Here is a 15,408-nt window from a genome sequence, read left to right as displayed (position 1 = left end):
TTGGGTATTCCTCAGCAGCACCTGGATGCTGTTTCAGGACTGACCAGCACCTTTGGAGATGAGAATGAAACAGTGAGCTGCAACGGAGCACAGCAACCCTCATGCTCAGCCAACAGAGTGCCAGGAAGCAATTCAACCTTTTAGCTCCCAAGACTGAGTTGTGCTGTTTTGTAACAGGGATCTGCAATATTAGAGAACTGGGTTAGAATTGTGTGTAGAGAATTGTGTTGGCTCACCAGAAGTCATCAACCCTTGTCACAGGAGCTTGAATTTTACCTTCAACTTTATAAATAACCTAATTATGTTGTAAATAACCAGCAAGACCTTAAGAGTGGAGCATTTTCTTTTTTTGTTTTTAATGTTTATTTATTTTTGACAGAAAGAGGCAGAGAGAGAGAGAGAGAGAGAGAGAGAGAGAGAGAGAGAGAGAATCCCAAGCAGGATCTCCCTGCGCCCTCAGCGCAGAGCCAGGCACAGGGCTTGGGCACAGGGCTTGAACCCATGAACTATGAGATCTTCCCCTAAGCAAAATCAGAAGTCTGATGCTCAACTGACTAAGCCACCTGGGAGCCCCAGCGCTCAGCATTTTCTTACTCTTGCCCCACACTGTCTAATAAAGTAGCCGCTGGCACTGTGGAGGTGTCGCACACTCGAGATGTGGCTTCTCCAAGTGGAGATTGTGCCAGGGAGTATAAAATGCACGCTGGATTTTGATGGTAATGTGAGAAAAAAATGTCAGCATTATTTTTTAAATGTTTTTTTTGAAAGAGAGACAGCGAGAGAGAGAGGGCGAGCAGGGGAAGGGCAGAGAGAGGGAGGCACAGAATCCGAAGCAGGCTCCAGGCTCTGAGCTGTCAGCACAGAGCCCGACGCGGGGCTCGAACCCTCGAACCAGGAGACCATGACCTGAGCCGAAGTCGGATGCCCAACCGGCGCCCGAGGAGCAACATTTCTTTTTACTAAACTTTCTATTGTTACATGTTGAAATGATAGTAGTTGGATTTACTGGGTTAAATACGAAAATAAATTTCACTTTTTTTTCTTTGTAATGGAGCTACTGAAATTTTACTGTAACATATTTGGCTCCCAGTGTGCTTTGATGGATGATGCTGGACTAGGATATCGATCTAAAGGCATCTAAAAGTACCAGGGGTGTGGTGGCCTCGGTGTTGTTTGTGATTTCCAGAGTCCAGAGAGAGAGAGAGATGAAAACAGCTCTCTCCAGCATTCCTGTTACTGATGAAAAGGGATGGAGTGATGCTCCTCTCCCTCATTACACTCTTGGGACCTGCACAAGAACTCCCTCCCTTCACCTTTCTTCAGGGGTGGTGGAGGGGAGGCAGGCATGTTGATAATCATCCCTGCACCCACCACACCATTTTTAGGGGGGCTTTGTGTCCAGAAATGGAGCAGGATCTTTCCTGGACAGTGCAAGACAACCAATCCAAAACAGAAACATTATGGTAAAAAGTTGTGGGGGGTCAGGAGACAGCAAAAGAAATACCCAAAGTAATACGATTGCTTATAAGAGATTGCTTATAATTGATTGCTTATATAATTCATGGCTTATTCTGGGGTGCTCACCAATCTCATCTTAAATAAATGGTGAGGAAAAAAGATGGTTGCCCCAGGTTTTTCCTTCCCAGCTCTGACTGGCTCAAAATCCATTACTGAGCATCACTCACCATTAAGGAGAACACTACGGTGACATGTGGGGTGGTGGTGTATGGGACATCCTTTGTCGTCTATCTTCACGTAATCAAGGTCTGTCTGAAAGATGGAAAATACATGGAGAATGTATTCAAAGATCTTCTCCCCTACACCTTGGGTCTCATCTGCTGACAGATGGACAAAGGATTGGGTGGGAGTTCACTTTCTCTCCCACTGTGCTTCAATTTTTCCTCCTCAAGGAAATGGAGCATGAGGGAGAACAGAGGACTTTAAACATTTGTTGAATATCCACAGTGTGCCTGGGACACGCCTGGTGTAAGCAACAGGTGGTATCATTCTTGTTTTATAGTTGAGGAAACAGACTTGCAATCATTTGAGTGACTGAAACTGAAGGCATTTGTCTGAAGACACACCTTTAACAAACAGCAGACTCAGGACTTGAGCAAGGCTGTGGGTGCATCTTCAGAGCACATGATACCACATCGCGTAGTTATGCCCATGTGGGTTGCCCTCACGTCTACTTTGTGCTCTCCTCTTTGGCATTCAAAGAAGATTAGAAGTTGAGAACTCAAACTATTAAGGCTGAGATGCTTGGCCATTGGGTGGAAAGCCTGGTGTAGGACAAGACAGGAGAAAGCTTGGCTGAGCTCCTTTCCTCTGGTGCCAGAGAAAACTTCTGGATCTGTGGTGCTGGTGACTGGGTCATGATTTGTCCCACGTCCTTGAATCTCCACTTTGCAAGGGATCTCCCTATGACCTTGGATCAAGGTCTGGGGACCGTGGAAAAGGGATGGTAGCCCAGACTAAAAGTGTTTTCATTGACTGATTCATTCGAAAATGCCTAATTCACTTGTGAAAGTTAACTAATGGTGGGTAGCCCACCTCCCAACACCTTACGATGCAGAGCGCCCCCTTTGTGAGAAAGCAGGCTTCAGGGCCATCACTTCCTGCAGCTAGCTATTCCCCTCACCTGGGAGCCAGGGGCAGAAAACACAGCACCCCAGGCATAGCTGTTCTCCAGAACACCCATCAGGTGCACGCCCTGGCCATGCTTGCCTTCTGCACCTGCTGGCCTTGCTGTGGAGTCTCTGTAAAGCTCTCACCTCCCCAGCCACCTTCTCTGAACATTTTCAGCTTCAAGTTTTCTCAACCAATCCTCCCTGCCATCTTCTATTTCAGCAATCACTCAGAATTTCTGTTCTTGTACGTTTTCACCGTGAAAGCCACTACAGGTTTTTTTGAGGTTCAGTGAAATTTGGGAGGAACAGATATAAGTGAGCAGTCAGTTTGCATTTCTCAAGTCATGACCTTTGACTTGGAAATAAGGCTGCTTCCAGTTTACTGGGGGAAGTTTGACGACCTGATGAGGTATCCAGGTTAGGTGTGTAAATTAGCCTAGACTTCACCATGAGCAAGCTGCGTGACTTCTTTTGGCTTATTTCCTGTACTGTTTTCAGACAAAATGCTTCTTTATAAACATCAGCTCAATTAATGATTCATCTAAAATGCAGCCTGCCCGTAGCAACTATATCCTTCCATAGATCTGTGACAGAAATACAGTTTCTGACCCCACAGAGCAGCATCGTTAAAATCAGCTACCTATGGAAAGCAGATCCAGGCCCTTTGGATAACTAACCTTGGTATCACCTGTGAGTTTAGCTCATTAATGCTTCTGCCTTTCCACTTCAGATAATTTTTTCCTTAGATTTTTCAAATATGTTGGTGCACCAAACCTTCCTGAAATGTTCTTTGACAGCATCTAATTTCTGGGGCTCCTGAGGTTGAGTGGGTCACCCACCCCACTCCGCTCCACCCTCACCGGGCTGAAGCAGGGCCTTCTGTACGCCCTTCTTCATTAGAAACATCATCTCCACCTGCTTTTCCCCTTCCCAGAAAAACAATCAAAGCACGTGCCCAAATTTATTTTTTATTTTGCATACATAGGAAACAGGACCCTATCAAAAGAGAACAGAAAAGCGAAAGAAGCCAAATGTTGCAGAGAGAACACAAGCACAGATTGGCTCCCGGTTTACTCCTAACCACTGACTCTCTAAGACATCAACACGCCAGGAGCTGGACTCACTCCGGGAGGGGGACACAGTCCACTGACGGCACAGAGGAAATGAGAATGGCCAGGAAATGTCACCACATGTGGAATTTCTACACACAGTATGGGTGTTCACTGTAGCAGGGTTCTCATCCAGGTTCAAGGGAAAACGAAATTTTTCTTCACAAACACAAAATACAAAGTGGTTGAGCACTACCTAAATCATCCAGTCTCTGAGATCATTTGCTATCAAAAAAGATAAACAAAATTAAGTCATGGATATTTGGGTGCCTATTCAACTGCACCCGGATCCAATTCCAGGGGCATCTCTTACTGTGCTTATTTAAAAAAAAAAAAAAAAAAAGGGAAGGGAGAAATTCAAACTAAAAGTGCAAAACGAATGAGCTGGAGGAAGAGGAACCTTCTGGACCCCTGTGGTTGTCCTTGGTTGTAAACGGCAACGTTGTGCTTTGTTGTCTCACTTGAATCCAGGACTCCAGTGTGGGGAGGAACTGCAGTCCGGGACAGGAGTTCAGAGGTCACAGGAGGGTGGCTGAAAGACACCAGCAGCAGCATCTGTGTTTATAAACTGTGTTTCCAACGGTGTTCGTGTGGCTCCAAGCGTTTCCTGTGGAATTCCCTGGGAGGCTGGCAGACTCTCCATCTTTAGAGGGAAGGTAAGTCAGAGCCGTCACTGCGGCCCCATCCCGATTTCACGCCCTCCCCTGATACAGAGATCCCAGTAGGAAAGGGACTCCTGGTCTGGGGGACTCAGCATCCACTGCAGCGGGATGTTCCCATGCTCAAGTTCAATGAGTAACAAAATTGCTCAAGTTCAATGCGTAACAATTTCGCAAGAGGCTCCAATTAGCTCATTACAAAAATAAGCCCCTGCCCCCCACCCTATCCCACTACTAAACACACACAGGGATCTACCCACCTTGGCTAGGCTGCTCTGCCTTCCTATACACAACCGGTCAGATCTCAATCTGGGTTTAAACGCACTGTCAGCATCACTAACTGCAGAGGAACAGGACCTCCCTGCATCCCGGTGACTAGGGCTACTGTTGGATCCCAGGGTGAGATCTGTTTCTTAGCCAGGATTTGCATTTCCAACCACATCTTCTATTCTAATGTTGATTTAGTTGTCAGTGAGATCTATTCTGTACTTTTTGAAGAGATCTTCCTGCAGTCCTGGGATTTTGCATTCCTCTTTTTTTTCCAGCAAGCTTTCCCCTTGTCAGACACACACTTCTGCTGAGATCAAACAAACCACTGCAGGGGCCTGCTGCCCCAGGCTCAAAACCTCCGGCCAGACCCTGCTGGGATTCCTCTCTCCCAGGGGTTGATGTGACTTCCCAGCCAGATGTGCCTCTCTGCTTTGCAAATGTCCATCACAGCCCACTGCCGGGGCTGCCTCGGGGAAGGGTGTGGAGACCTCTGGTCATGACAAAGCCAGAGGGTGGCTCCCAGTCCGAAAAGACACTCTTGAGTCTGACCTCAAAGGACAGGACTCTCTCTACAGGAGTGTCCGCAAGCTCACTAAAAAACGGGGAAACATTTTATTTCTGCCAAGTCAGACCAAGAGCTCATAAAATGCAATGTCCCAGTTTGAGGCAGAGAGAAATTCCTCATAAACTTAAGTAACTTTACTTAGTCATTTTCAGGTAAGTGTAGACATCCAACTTGGCCGGATTCTGGATCCTGTCATCTTGAGGAAGAGAGCTCTTCTAGCCCTGGCTGTGCAGAAGGGCGGCCTCCCTCATTCTTAGGAAGTAAACGGAGATAGAAAGTGCTAAGAAGTTTCTTCTACACCACAAGTCTAACGGCTTCTTGAAGAGGAAGGCCCACAGGATGAGGGGCTCAAAGAGTGGAGCCTGTGGGGCCTCGTTTCCACGAGCTGCCTGCTGCGTGCCTGGGAGGAAGCTGTCAAGGCTAGCAGCGGTCCCTTCCGTGTGCTCACTTGTGTTCTCCTGCACACACCAGCCCTGCCTTGCCTCATCCTCCTTAGTCTCTTCCCCGAGGATCTAAGGTGTCAACCCTCGGGGACTGTCCACACTCTGCCAGAGCTTGGATTACATCAGAAACAGAAGTAACAGAGGAGACACAGGGTGAATTCAAATATCGGTCCTCCATGGAACACTTGAAAGGGGGCTGTGCTTGATTTGAAGGTATCAAAGAGGAATTTGCCCTTAGTGGCTCAGAAGACAATTCCTGGAAGCAAACATTGATGGGGACAGAGAGGTGGAGTGACAGTGCCCCCCCTGTTCCCCTGTGAGGTCGCACAGGCAGGTGACCCTGCTACTTGGCCTTCACCACCTGTTCATATGGGGGCGGGGGCGTATTGCAGTAAGAAGGGGGCGGTGGGTAGGCTGTGCTTCCCTGGGGTGAGTTGGGTTGGGCCTGGAAAGCCATCGCCATAGCATTCCCGGCAGGATTCATCCCTGGTCCTCCAGGGTCCGTGTAATATGGCAGCCCCGGCTGCTGGGCCCCTGAAAAGACAGATGAGCGGATGTGAGACAGCAGAAAAAAAACCCACTGCCCATCATGGCCAGGGCACGGCCAGGCTGAAGGGGCCATGGAGAACCACCACGCCAACAGTTCACTCGGCTGCCACGTATGGAGGGCTAGCATGCCCAGATATGGGGATAGGTGACAAGCACGAGCCCCGCGCGAGTCCCTGGCCTCATGGCACTCCTGCTGTCCCAGGGTGCAGACGGATGAAAGGGCACACATAGACTCACCAGGCTGGCTATGCGACGGGACAGATGGTAACGGGATCAGGCATGTTGGGGGTGGGTGGGCCTCCAGTGTCGCTAAACCAGAGCCTGAGTGATAAACCAAGGAAGCCCTGCACAGAGCTGGGGAGGCATGTGCTGAAAACTTATCCACAGACCACCCCGTGCACACTTTAGAGTCAAGAAAGCCAGGCAAGTAAAGTAGGCCAGCTTGCAACTATCTACCGCAGGAGGACCGTGGTCTCCTGACTCCTGGCTAGAATTATCGCTGGCAGCTCCACAAACCCCTTGAGAACCCAGTTTGCTGAGGTACATTCTGAAGCGTGGTCTCCATTCCCTTCTGCTGGGTTAACATTTTATCAGGGTGGCGATTACCTGTCATCCGGGTGAGCCCAAGTTCATGGACAGGGAGGCAACCTATGGGAGCAGAAGCCGGAGGGGCGGGTGGATGCATCTACGGAATCTATTTGTCTTTGGCATTGCCGGAAGAGAAGCTCTCCAAGGGCAAGGCTACGGGATGCAGGCTTGGATGCAGGACACGGTATTGTGGGGAGCGAAGAAGGAGACAAGAGGGAACAAGCTGGCCACCCTGTCCCAGATCTAGCCGAACTCTCATTTTAATGGGCAGAAATATTTGAGCTGCTGTTGTAGAGTCTATTTTTTAGATATGCTTATGCTGATCATGTTGATAACACTACAGAATACTGAATATATAAATAGAGAAAAAAATGTGAGCTTTGGGTATGTCCTGGGCTAGGCTAATTTTGTGGGTAGACTCAGGTCTATTTGAGTTAGGCCTCATTTAAGCCATAAAGATACTGGGAGTGTCAGTGAAGTCATCCTGTATGCATATTGATTGGGTAGGGCAACCCCCACCCTCCACCTTTCCCCATCCCCCACAAATCTGTCTTGCCACAGTTTAATTGAATAAAGGTCAGATTACTGGGAGGATGCCCAGGGTGTCAGCAGGAGAGCAATAAGTCACAAATGCCACCTTCATCAACTGCCACCTTATCTCACACCTGGATGGCCCAACAGACAGCACCTGCTTCTATCGGTACATCTCCCACATGCTTGGGATGCATTTGTTTACAAGCCCGTGACCAGCCATGACCAAGAGTTTCCCAAGGATAGAGATTATGACCTCTTTATCTCTGGACCCCTGTATATTTTATGCAAATAAAAAGTTACTTAAAGATTTTAAAAAGCCAAGCAACTGTTTTGGTTTGGAAAAGACCAGATGAAAGTCTTTGACTATGAGAGCAGGAGAGGAGGAGAGAATGGGAGGCTATAGGAGAAAGAGAGGGCTCAGGGGAATGAGAGGTACAGGAGAAGGAGGGGGGTACAGGGGAGAGGGTGCAGGGGAAAGAGAGGGTGTAGGAGAGAGGGTTCAGGGCAAGGAGAGGGTGTAGGGGAAAGAGAGCATTCATGGGAAAGAGAAGGGTGCAGGGGAAAGGTGCAGGGGAGAGGGTGCAGAGAAGGAGAGGGTGCAGGGGAAAGAGAGGGTGCAGGGGAAGGGTAAGGCCAATGAAAGCTTCATGCTGGGCCTGCTGGAGCTGAGGCAGCTTCCAGACTCCTGTGTAAAAGTGGGAATAAAAACATAGATTTGGTTACCACCGCCCAGAAAGAGTGCAGGGAGAGAGAAAAGATGGCTGAGAAGAGAACCATAGCAAAGACCAACGTTCAAGACAGAACAGAACACAAAGCATGGAAGGTGGAGGAGAAGGACGCAAAGGAGACTGGGGAGAAAAGGTGTCACCCAGTGAAGCAGGGGTTGGATCATGGCAGCAAAGGGAAAGGAGAATCCTTAAGGAAGAAGTGACTGGTACTTTCCAATAATGCCTCACAGAGGTCAAAATAAGAACTGCAAATTTTCAGTGGATATGGTTGGTATTTGGGAATTCTCATCAATAGGTAGTTTTAGCACAGTGACAGGCACGAACTGCAGTGGGGAAAAGGCTGTTCAGGGGACGGAAGGAGACGACTAGAGGAGGGGGTGGGTGGTAGCTAACAGGGAAGCAGGAAGAAGAAAGACGTATTTTTAAGGATGGGAAATGCTTGCAGTTGTTTGAAGGGTGTAGGGACACATTTACAGGAAAGAGAAAGGATTTCCAGGAAGAATATAAGCTCAGTGAAGGCAGGGACCTCATAGGTCTGGTTCAACATTTGCAGCCCACTGCCTAGCAAAGAGCCTGGTGCACAAGAGGGCACGGGTTTGTTCTGTTGAATGTGCAAACAGACCTGTACAGGCAGCAGCTATGAGAAGGAGCACAGGGGGACCCATGGTTGCGTGGGAAGAAGTGGGGTGCTCCCAGCAGCAAACCTCTATATGCAGTGAACCTGGTGCTAGGTTATTTGAGCAGAGATTCCCAAATCCTCAGAGAAGAGATGGCCACAGATGGTAGCAAAATAGTGAGAAGGAGTGACAGAGCCCACTGGCATGGAGTTCAATGTGAAAGGGACTTTACAAACAAGGGTGGAAGCCAGGTACCATCTCTTCACCCTATGCAGGTGGGACACGGGAGAAGAGAAATAGCCCTTCGGGACTGAAGGCTCATGGCAGATGGTGCAGTCAGAGACAGAGAATTCTGTGAAGAAGCTGGAGTTACAGGAAGACTGTTTCTATGCTAGTCGGAGAGGAGAGGATTCAGAGAGGTGAGTTAGACAATGTCAGCCTCACAGCTGCCCCTCCTGTTTCAAGCATTGAGCATCTGCAATGCCAATGTCTATTACATTTGTATTACATGTATGTACACATGGGTATGCATACATGTTATATGGGTATGGTAGGGGGACAGTAAGGGGACAGAAACGGGATCTGATAGAATTTTATACATATTCTTGAGGACACGGAGGCTCAGGAAGATGAAGTAACTTGCCAAAGCCCCACAGCTGATATTTGGAAGCACCAGGATTGAACACAAGAGTGTACTGGAAAGCCTAGTCTCTTTCCACTGGGACAAGTGTCTCTCACAAGAGGGTGATGAACGGGGGTTGGAAGTTCAGGCTAAAGAGGGATGGGAAAACCAGAGAAGACTAGTGACCTAACGGGCTTACATTGTGGTCTCCATCCTCCAAATCAAGGGCTTGACTAAGAACTGTCATGACACAGGCTTCCCACCTGGGCTGCACTCTGATCCCTGGCACATCGTCTTGTCTCCAGAGAACTGAGGTCACTGCATTCTTTAATGCCATCATCTCTTCCCTCATTGAGAGTCTCCGCACGATTTGAGAAGGGACTCTAGATTCAGCAAAGGTGAGTAAGAATATCTTAAAGACATCAGTTGACAGCAGCTCATCCTAAGTTGAACCATCCCACCTATGCCGAAGGATGGTCTGGCGGCCAAGCCTTCTTAACAGTGATCCTGTCACAAGTCAACTGAGCTGGGCCAATCTTTACTTGAGATGCAGAAGAATCTGGCTGGCAGCAGAGACTGGAGTGAACATGCAGGGAGAGGGGGAGATAGCCTCAGGAAGACCATGTGACCCACGAGACGTGGAAAGCTTACCAGCCCCAGGCTGTCCCAATTCCCAACAGCTTCCACGTGTCTTTGTAATTACCCGCACTTGGAGGTAGCCCTCACGAGTTCCAGGGCTCCTGCCAGCATTCTCAGTTTAATCAGAGCCCATATCCTGACTTCCTACACCCATCTCCTCAAGGTTTAGGCAGGTCTCTCAAACCTGCCTAAAGAGGAGGCACGCAGTTCAACCTTTCCACTATGACTCAGACTTCCTATATTTGTTCCCGCTCTTGGTCGAGGTCGCCATATTCCCCAGTTCACTCACGGGACTATAAGCTAAGTTCTCTTATGAGGGATAACAGACGCTCCATAATCAGGTTCTTACCTACCTCAGTCTTGTTTCTTACCGCCCTGCCTTATTCTTCCCTTCCTAACAAGAGTCTGGTTGCTTGTATCCTGCTCACCTCTTCCCTGACCCTCACCAGAGAGCATCTCCTGGCTGTCCCACATGCAGAACACTCCTCCGTCTCCACACCACCCCGATCCTAGCCTCTTGTGTGGCTAAATCCCACTTGTCTTTCAAGTCTCAGACCAGAATCACCAACTCCAGGAAGCTCCATCTCACCGCCTGCCCCTCCCTTTCTGGCTGGATTAGGTACCCTGTCTTCTTTGCCTCCAGAGCAGTGTAATTTTCTGAGCCTCCTGCACATGAGGATAGGCTCATTCATCTTGGAACCCTCAGAGCCCAGAATGGCACTTGGCATGTGATTTTCCGTAAATGTGTGAGATGAACGGCTGAAGAGGGATGACTGGTGCCGTAGCTCTGGACTTTGTCCCCGCTCTGCTGTACTAGGCACACTTGGCAGTTTCCTAAGAAACACTTATTTCTGATATGATAGGAAGAAAAGGCTATCCCAGCTCCACAAGCCTGCACCAACCCTGCCCATCACTCCTGAGGACAGAGGCATTCAATGATGACCTGAATTCCCTGTCACAGGCCATGGGGCTGCATCGGGCTGTGTATCTGTGCATCAGGGCCACTCACCCTGGAGGATAATAAGAAGCACTGGCAAGTGTGTCCTATGTATTTATTTATTTAAAAAAAAAAACCTTTTTCAATGTTTATTCACTTTTGAAAGTCAGAGCATGAGCGGGGGAGGGGCAGAGAGAGACGGAGACACAGAATCCAAAGCAGGCTCCAGGTTCTGAGCAGCCAGCACAGAGCCCGATGCAGGGCTCGAACCACGAACTGTGAGATGGTGACCTAAGCGAAGTCAGATGCTTAACCGACTGAGTCACCCAGGCGCCCAAGTGTGTCCAATTTAATTGGCATTTTTTATGTTAACAGTAATAGCTCCTGGATATTGCTGGGAATTAGGACGGGACTGAAATATTGGAGTTGGAGAGGCACTTGGAATATTAAAGAAATAGAACAGATAGAAGGTGGATAAATTATGTATTCGTCAGGAATATGAACGCTTGGGTGAAAACACTTGACAAACACATGGATGGAACATGCTGGAAAGAGTGTGGTGGAGGTGGAAGGGCAGCAGGAACAGAGGATAGACCCTCACTGAGCCGCTAAAGACTCCTGGCCGGGTAGCGACGCCAGCAGACATTTGCTAGATCTCTGCTCTTTTGGCTAAAAGAGTGAGTCCTGACAAGACACTGACTTGGTTGGCCATTCAGGCTCCCATGGAGAAGAGAAACTGAGGAGACGGACTCAGTTCTGACTCATCTGCATAAGGGGCAAAAGGAACACCTCACTGTATGTGTGAAAACCAGAGAGAGAAGGCCAGGCAAGAACAGGTATGTGTCCACAGACTTGAGAGAGGTGATTTCAGAAACATTCCCCAAAATGTACTCATGATTCTGTGGCACATAACTCTGGAACCCAAAGCATATTTTGGCTAATCAGGGTCCTCTGAGGTTGATGGCTTTTTCTATTTCTGTAAAAAACGTCATTGGGATTTTGAAAGGGTTTGCACAGACTCTGTAGAATGCTTTGGGTAGTACTGACATTTAAACAATATTAAGTCTTCCAATCCATGCACGTGGGATCAGTTTCCATTTATGTATGTCTTTTAAAATTTCCTGCAGCAATGTTTGTAGTTTCCACTGTACAAGTCTTTCACCTCCTTGGTTAAACTTTCAATTATTTTATGTTTTACTGCTACTGTAAATGGAATTTTTTTTTTAATTTCCTTGTCAGATCATTCATTGCTTATGTATAGAAATTTAACTGATTTTTGTGTTGACTTGTTTCCTGATCCTTTGATGAATTCATTTATTATACCTAGAAGTTTTTTTTTGTCAAATCTTTAGAATTTTCTTTTTTTTTTTTATTTTAGAGAGAAAGAGAGTGTGTGAGTGGGGAAGTGGGGCAGAGGGAGGGGGAGGGAGAGAGAGAGAGAGAGAGAGAGAGAGAGAGAGAGAATCTCCAGCAGGCTCCACACTCAGCATGGAGCCCAACCTGGGGCTCGATCCCATGAGCTGAGCAGTAATCAAGAGTCAGATGCTTGACCAACTGAGTCACCCAGACCCAAATCTTTTGAATTTTCTGCATATGAGATCATATCATCTGCAGTTTTCTTTTCTTTATTATTATTTTATTATTATTTTTTTGTGTGTGGTGTCTTTGGTTTTGGTATTGGGGTAATGCTCGCCCTGTAGAATGTATTTGTAAGCTCTCCTTCCTCTTCCATTTTTTGGAATAGTTTGAGGATAGGTATTAAGTCTTCTTTAAATGTTTGGTAGAATTCACCTGTGAGTCCATCGGGTCCTAAGCTTTTATTTGTTGGGAGTTTTTTTGATTGATAATTCAAATTCATTATTAGTAATTGGTCTGTTCAGATTTTCTATTTCTTTGTGACTCAGTTTTGGAAGATTATATGTTTCCAGGAATTTATTCATTTCTTCCAGGTTGTCCAATTTGTTGGCATATGATTTTTTGTAGTATTCTCTTATAATCCTTTGTATTTCTGTAATGTCAGTTGTTACTTCTCCTTTATTTCTGATTTTATTTATTTGGGTCCTTTCTCTTTTTTTCTTGATGAATCTGGCTGAGGGTTTACCAATTTTATCTTTTCAAAAAACTGGCTCTTGGTTTCCTTGATTTTTTTCTATTGTTTTGATGAGGTAGTTTCCTTCTTTAAAAAAAATTTTTTTAATGTTTATTTATTTCTGAGAGGGAGAGAGGGGCAGAGACATAGGGAGACACAGAATCCGAAGCGGGCTCCAGGCTCTGAGCTGTCAGCACAGAGCCTGACACAGGGCTCGAACTCACGAACTGTGAGATCATGACTTGAGCCGAAGTCAGATGCTTAACTGACTGAGCCACCCAGGCACCCTGAGGTTATTTCTTTCTATTCCCTGTTTGTTGAGTGTATTTTATCATAAAATGGTGAATTTCATCAAATGCTTTTTCTGCATCAATTGAGATAATCATGTATTTTTTTTCCCCTTCATTCTGTTGATGTGGTGTATTATACTGACTGATTTTTTATTTGTTGAATAATCTTTGCAATCCAGGAGTAAGTCCCATTTGGTCATTTAAAAATACTGCTGAATTCTGTCTGCTTGTATTTTGTCATGGGTTTTTTCATCAATGTCTACTGGGGACAATAATCACCTGTAATTTTTTCTTGTAGTGTCTTTGTCTGGCTTTGGTGTCAGGGTTATTAATGCTGGCCTCACAGAATGAGTTAGGAAGAGTTGCTTCCTCTCCAATTTTTGGGAAAGTTTGAGAGAGACTGTTACTGGTTTTTCCTTAAATTTTTGGTAAAAATCACAAGTGAAATCACCAGGTTCAGGGCTTTACTTTGTTGGGAATTTTCTGATTACTGACTCAATTTCCTTCATAATTATAGGCCTATTCAAATTTGCTATTTGTTTGTGATTTAGTCTTGGTAGGTTGTGTGTTTCTGGAAATATGTTCTTTTTACCAAGCTAATCCTTTTTTTTTTTTTTTTTGGTGTACAACGTTCATGGCATTCTCTTATAATCCTTTAATGTCTATAGAAGGTAGAAATGTCCCTACTTTCATTTCTTTCCTCCCTCCCTCCCTTCCTTTAAGTAGTCTTCATGCTCAGCACGGAGCCCAGTGAGGGGTTTGAACTCAGGACCTGAGATTAAGATCTGAGATCAAGAGTTGCACACTTAATTGGCCAAGCCACACAGGCACTCCTACACTTTCATCTGATTTTAGTAATTTATGCCTTCTCTTTTTTCTTAGTCCATCTAGCTAAAGGTTTGTCAATTCTATTGATCTTTTTGAAGAACCATTTTTTTATTTATTTGTCCTTTTATTTTTCTTCCTTATTTCATTTAGCTGTTATTTTTATCATTTCCTTTTTTTCTGCTAGTTTTGTGTTTAGTCTGTTCTTCTTTGTCTAGTTCTGTAAGTTATAAATTTAGGTTGCTGAAGTCTTTCTCGCTTTTTAATCTGTGTATAGCTATAAAGTTTCTCTTCCCTTTAGCATCACTTTTGCGGACTCATAAGTTTTGCTATGTTTTGTTTTTATTTTCATTTGTCTCTAAGTATTTTATAACTTCCCTTGTGATTTCTTCTTTGATCCACTGGTTGTTTAAAAATGTGTTGTTTAATTTCACAATTTTGTGAATATTCCATTTTTCCTTTGGTTAGCAATTTCTAACTTCATCATGTCGTGGTCAGAAAAAATACTTTGTATGATATATATTTTGTTAATCTATTGAGACTTCATTTGCTGCCTAACATGCAGTCCACCCTGGAAAATGTTTCGTGTGTATGACTGTGTATTCTGTTGTTGGGTAGAGTATTCTGTATGTCTGCTAGATCTAGTTCATTTATTTTGTTCAAGTCCTCTATTTCCTTATCTTCTGATTTTTCTATCCGTTATTCTCCAACTATTATAGTACAACTGGCTATTTCTCCCTTCAATTCTGTCAGTTTTTGCTGTATTGAATTTTTTCTTAATATAGAATATCTTTTGTCTCTTAGGACTTTTTTTATTTAACTTTATTTTGCATGATATTAATATAGCCACCCCTGCTCTCTTTTAGGTACTGTTTGCATGGAATACATTTTCTTCCTTTCATTTTCAACCTGTTTGTGTCACTGGACCTGAAAAAAGTCTCTGGTAGACAGCATATAAGTTGGATCATGTGTTTTTATCCATTCTTCCAATCTCTTTTGATTGAAGGGTTTAATTCATTTGTATTTAAAGTATTCACTGATAAGGAAAGACTTCTGTTCATGCTATTTGTTTCCTATATGCCTTATAGTTTTTCTGTCCCTCATTTCTTACATTACCATCTTTTTTGTTTTCAGTTGATTTTTTGTAGTGAAATGCTTAATTCCTTTCTCATTTCCTTTTGTGTATATTGTATAGCTATTTCTTTGTGGTTACTATGGAGATTATATGAAACACTCTAATGTTAAAACACTGTAATTTGGGGGCGCCAGGGTGGCTCAGTCGACTGAGCATCTGACTTCAGCTCAGGTCATGAT

General features: G+C 45.4%; 1 protein-coding gene across 1 annotated transcript in view; it reads right to left on the bottom strand.

The window, feature by feature from the left end:
• Positions 1 to 3,585: 3,585 nt before the first annotated feature.
• The window catches only part of VOPP1 (VOPP1 WW domain binding protein), a 110,813-nt gene continuing 98,990 nt past the window's right edge, over positions 3,586 to 15,408 (bottom strand). The window contains exon 5 of the mRNA XM_086697060.1: positions 3,586 to 6,210. Coding sequence (XP_086553186.1) covers positions 6,020 to 6,210 — 191 coding nt within the window. The 3' untranslated portion in view covers positions 3,586 to 6,019. The remainder of the gene's footprint in view (positions 6,211 to 15,408) is intronic.

Source organism: Puma concolor, chromosome A2 (assembly GCF_028749965.1).
Source record: "Puma concolor isolate L17-30 chromosome A2, mPumCon1.1.hap2, whole genome shotgun sequence".
Taxonomy (NCBI): domain Eukaryota; kingdom Metazoa; phylum Chordata; class Mammalia; order Carnivora; family Felidae; genus Puma; species Puma concolor.
This window is presented reverse-complemented; position numbering and strand designations above follow the sequence as displayed.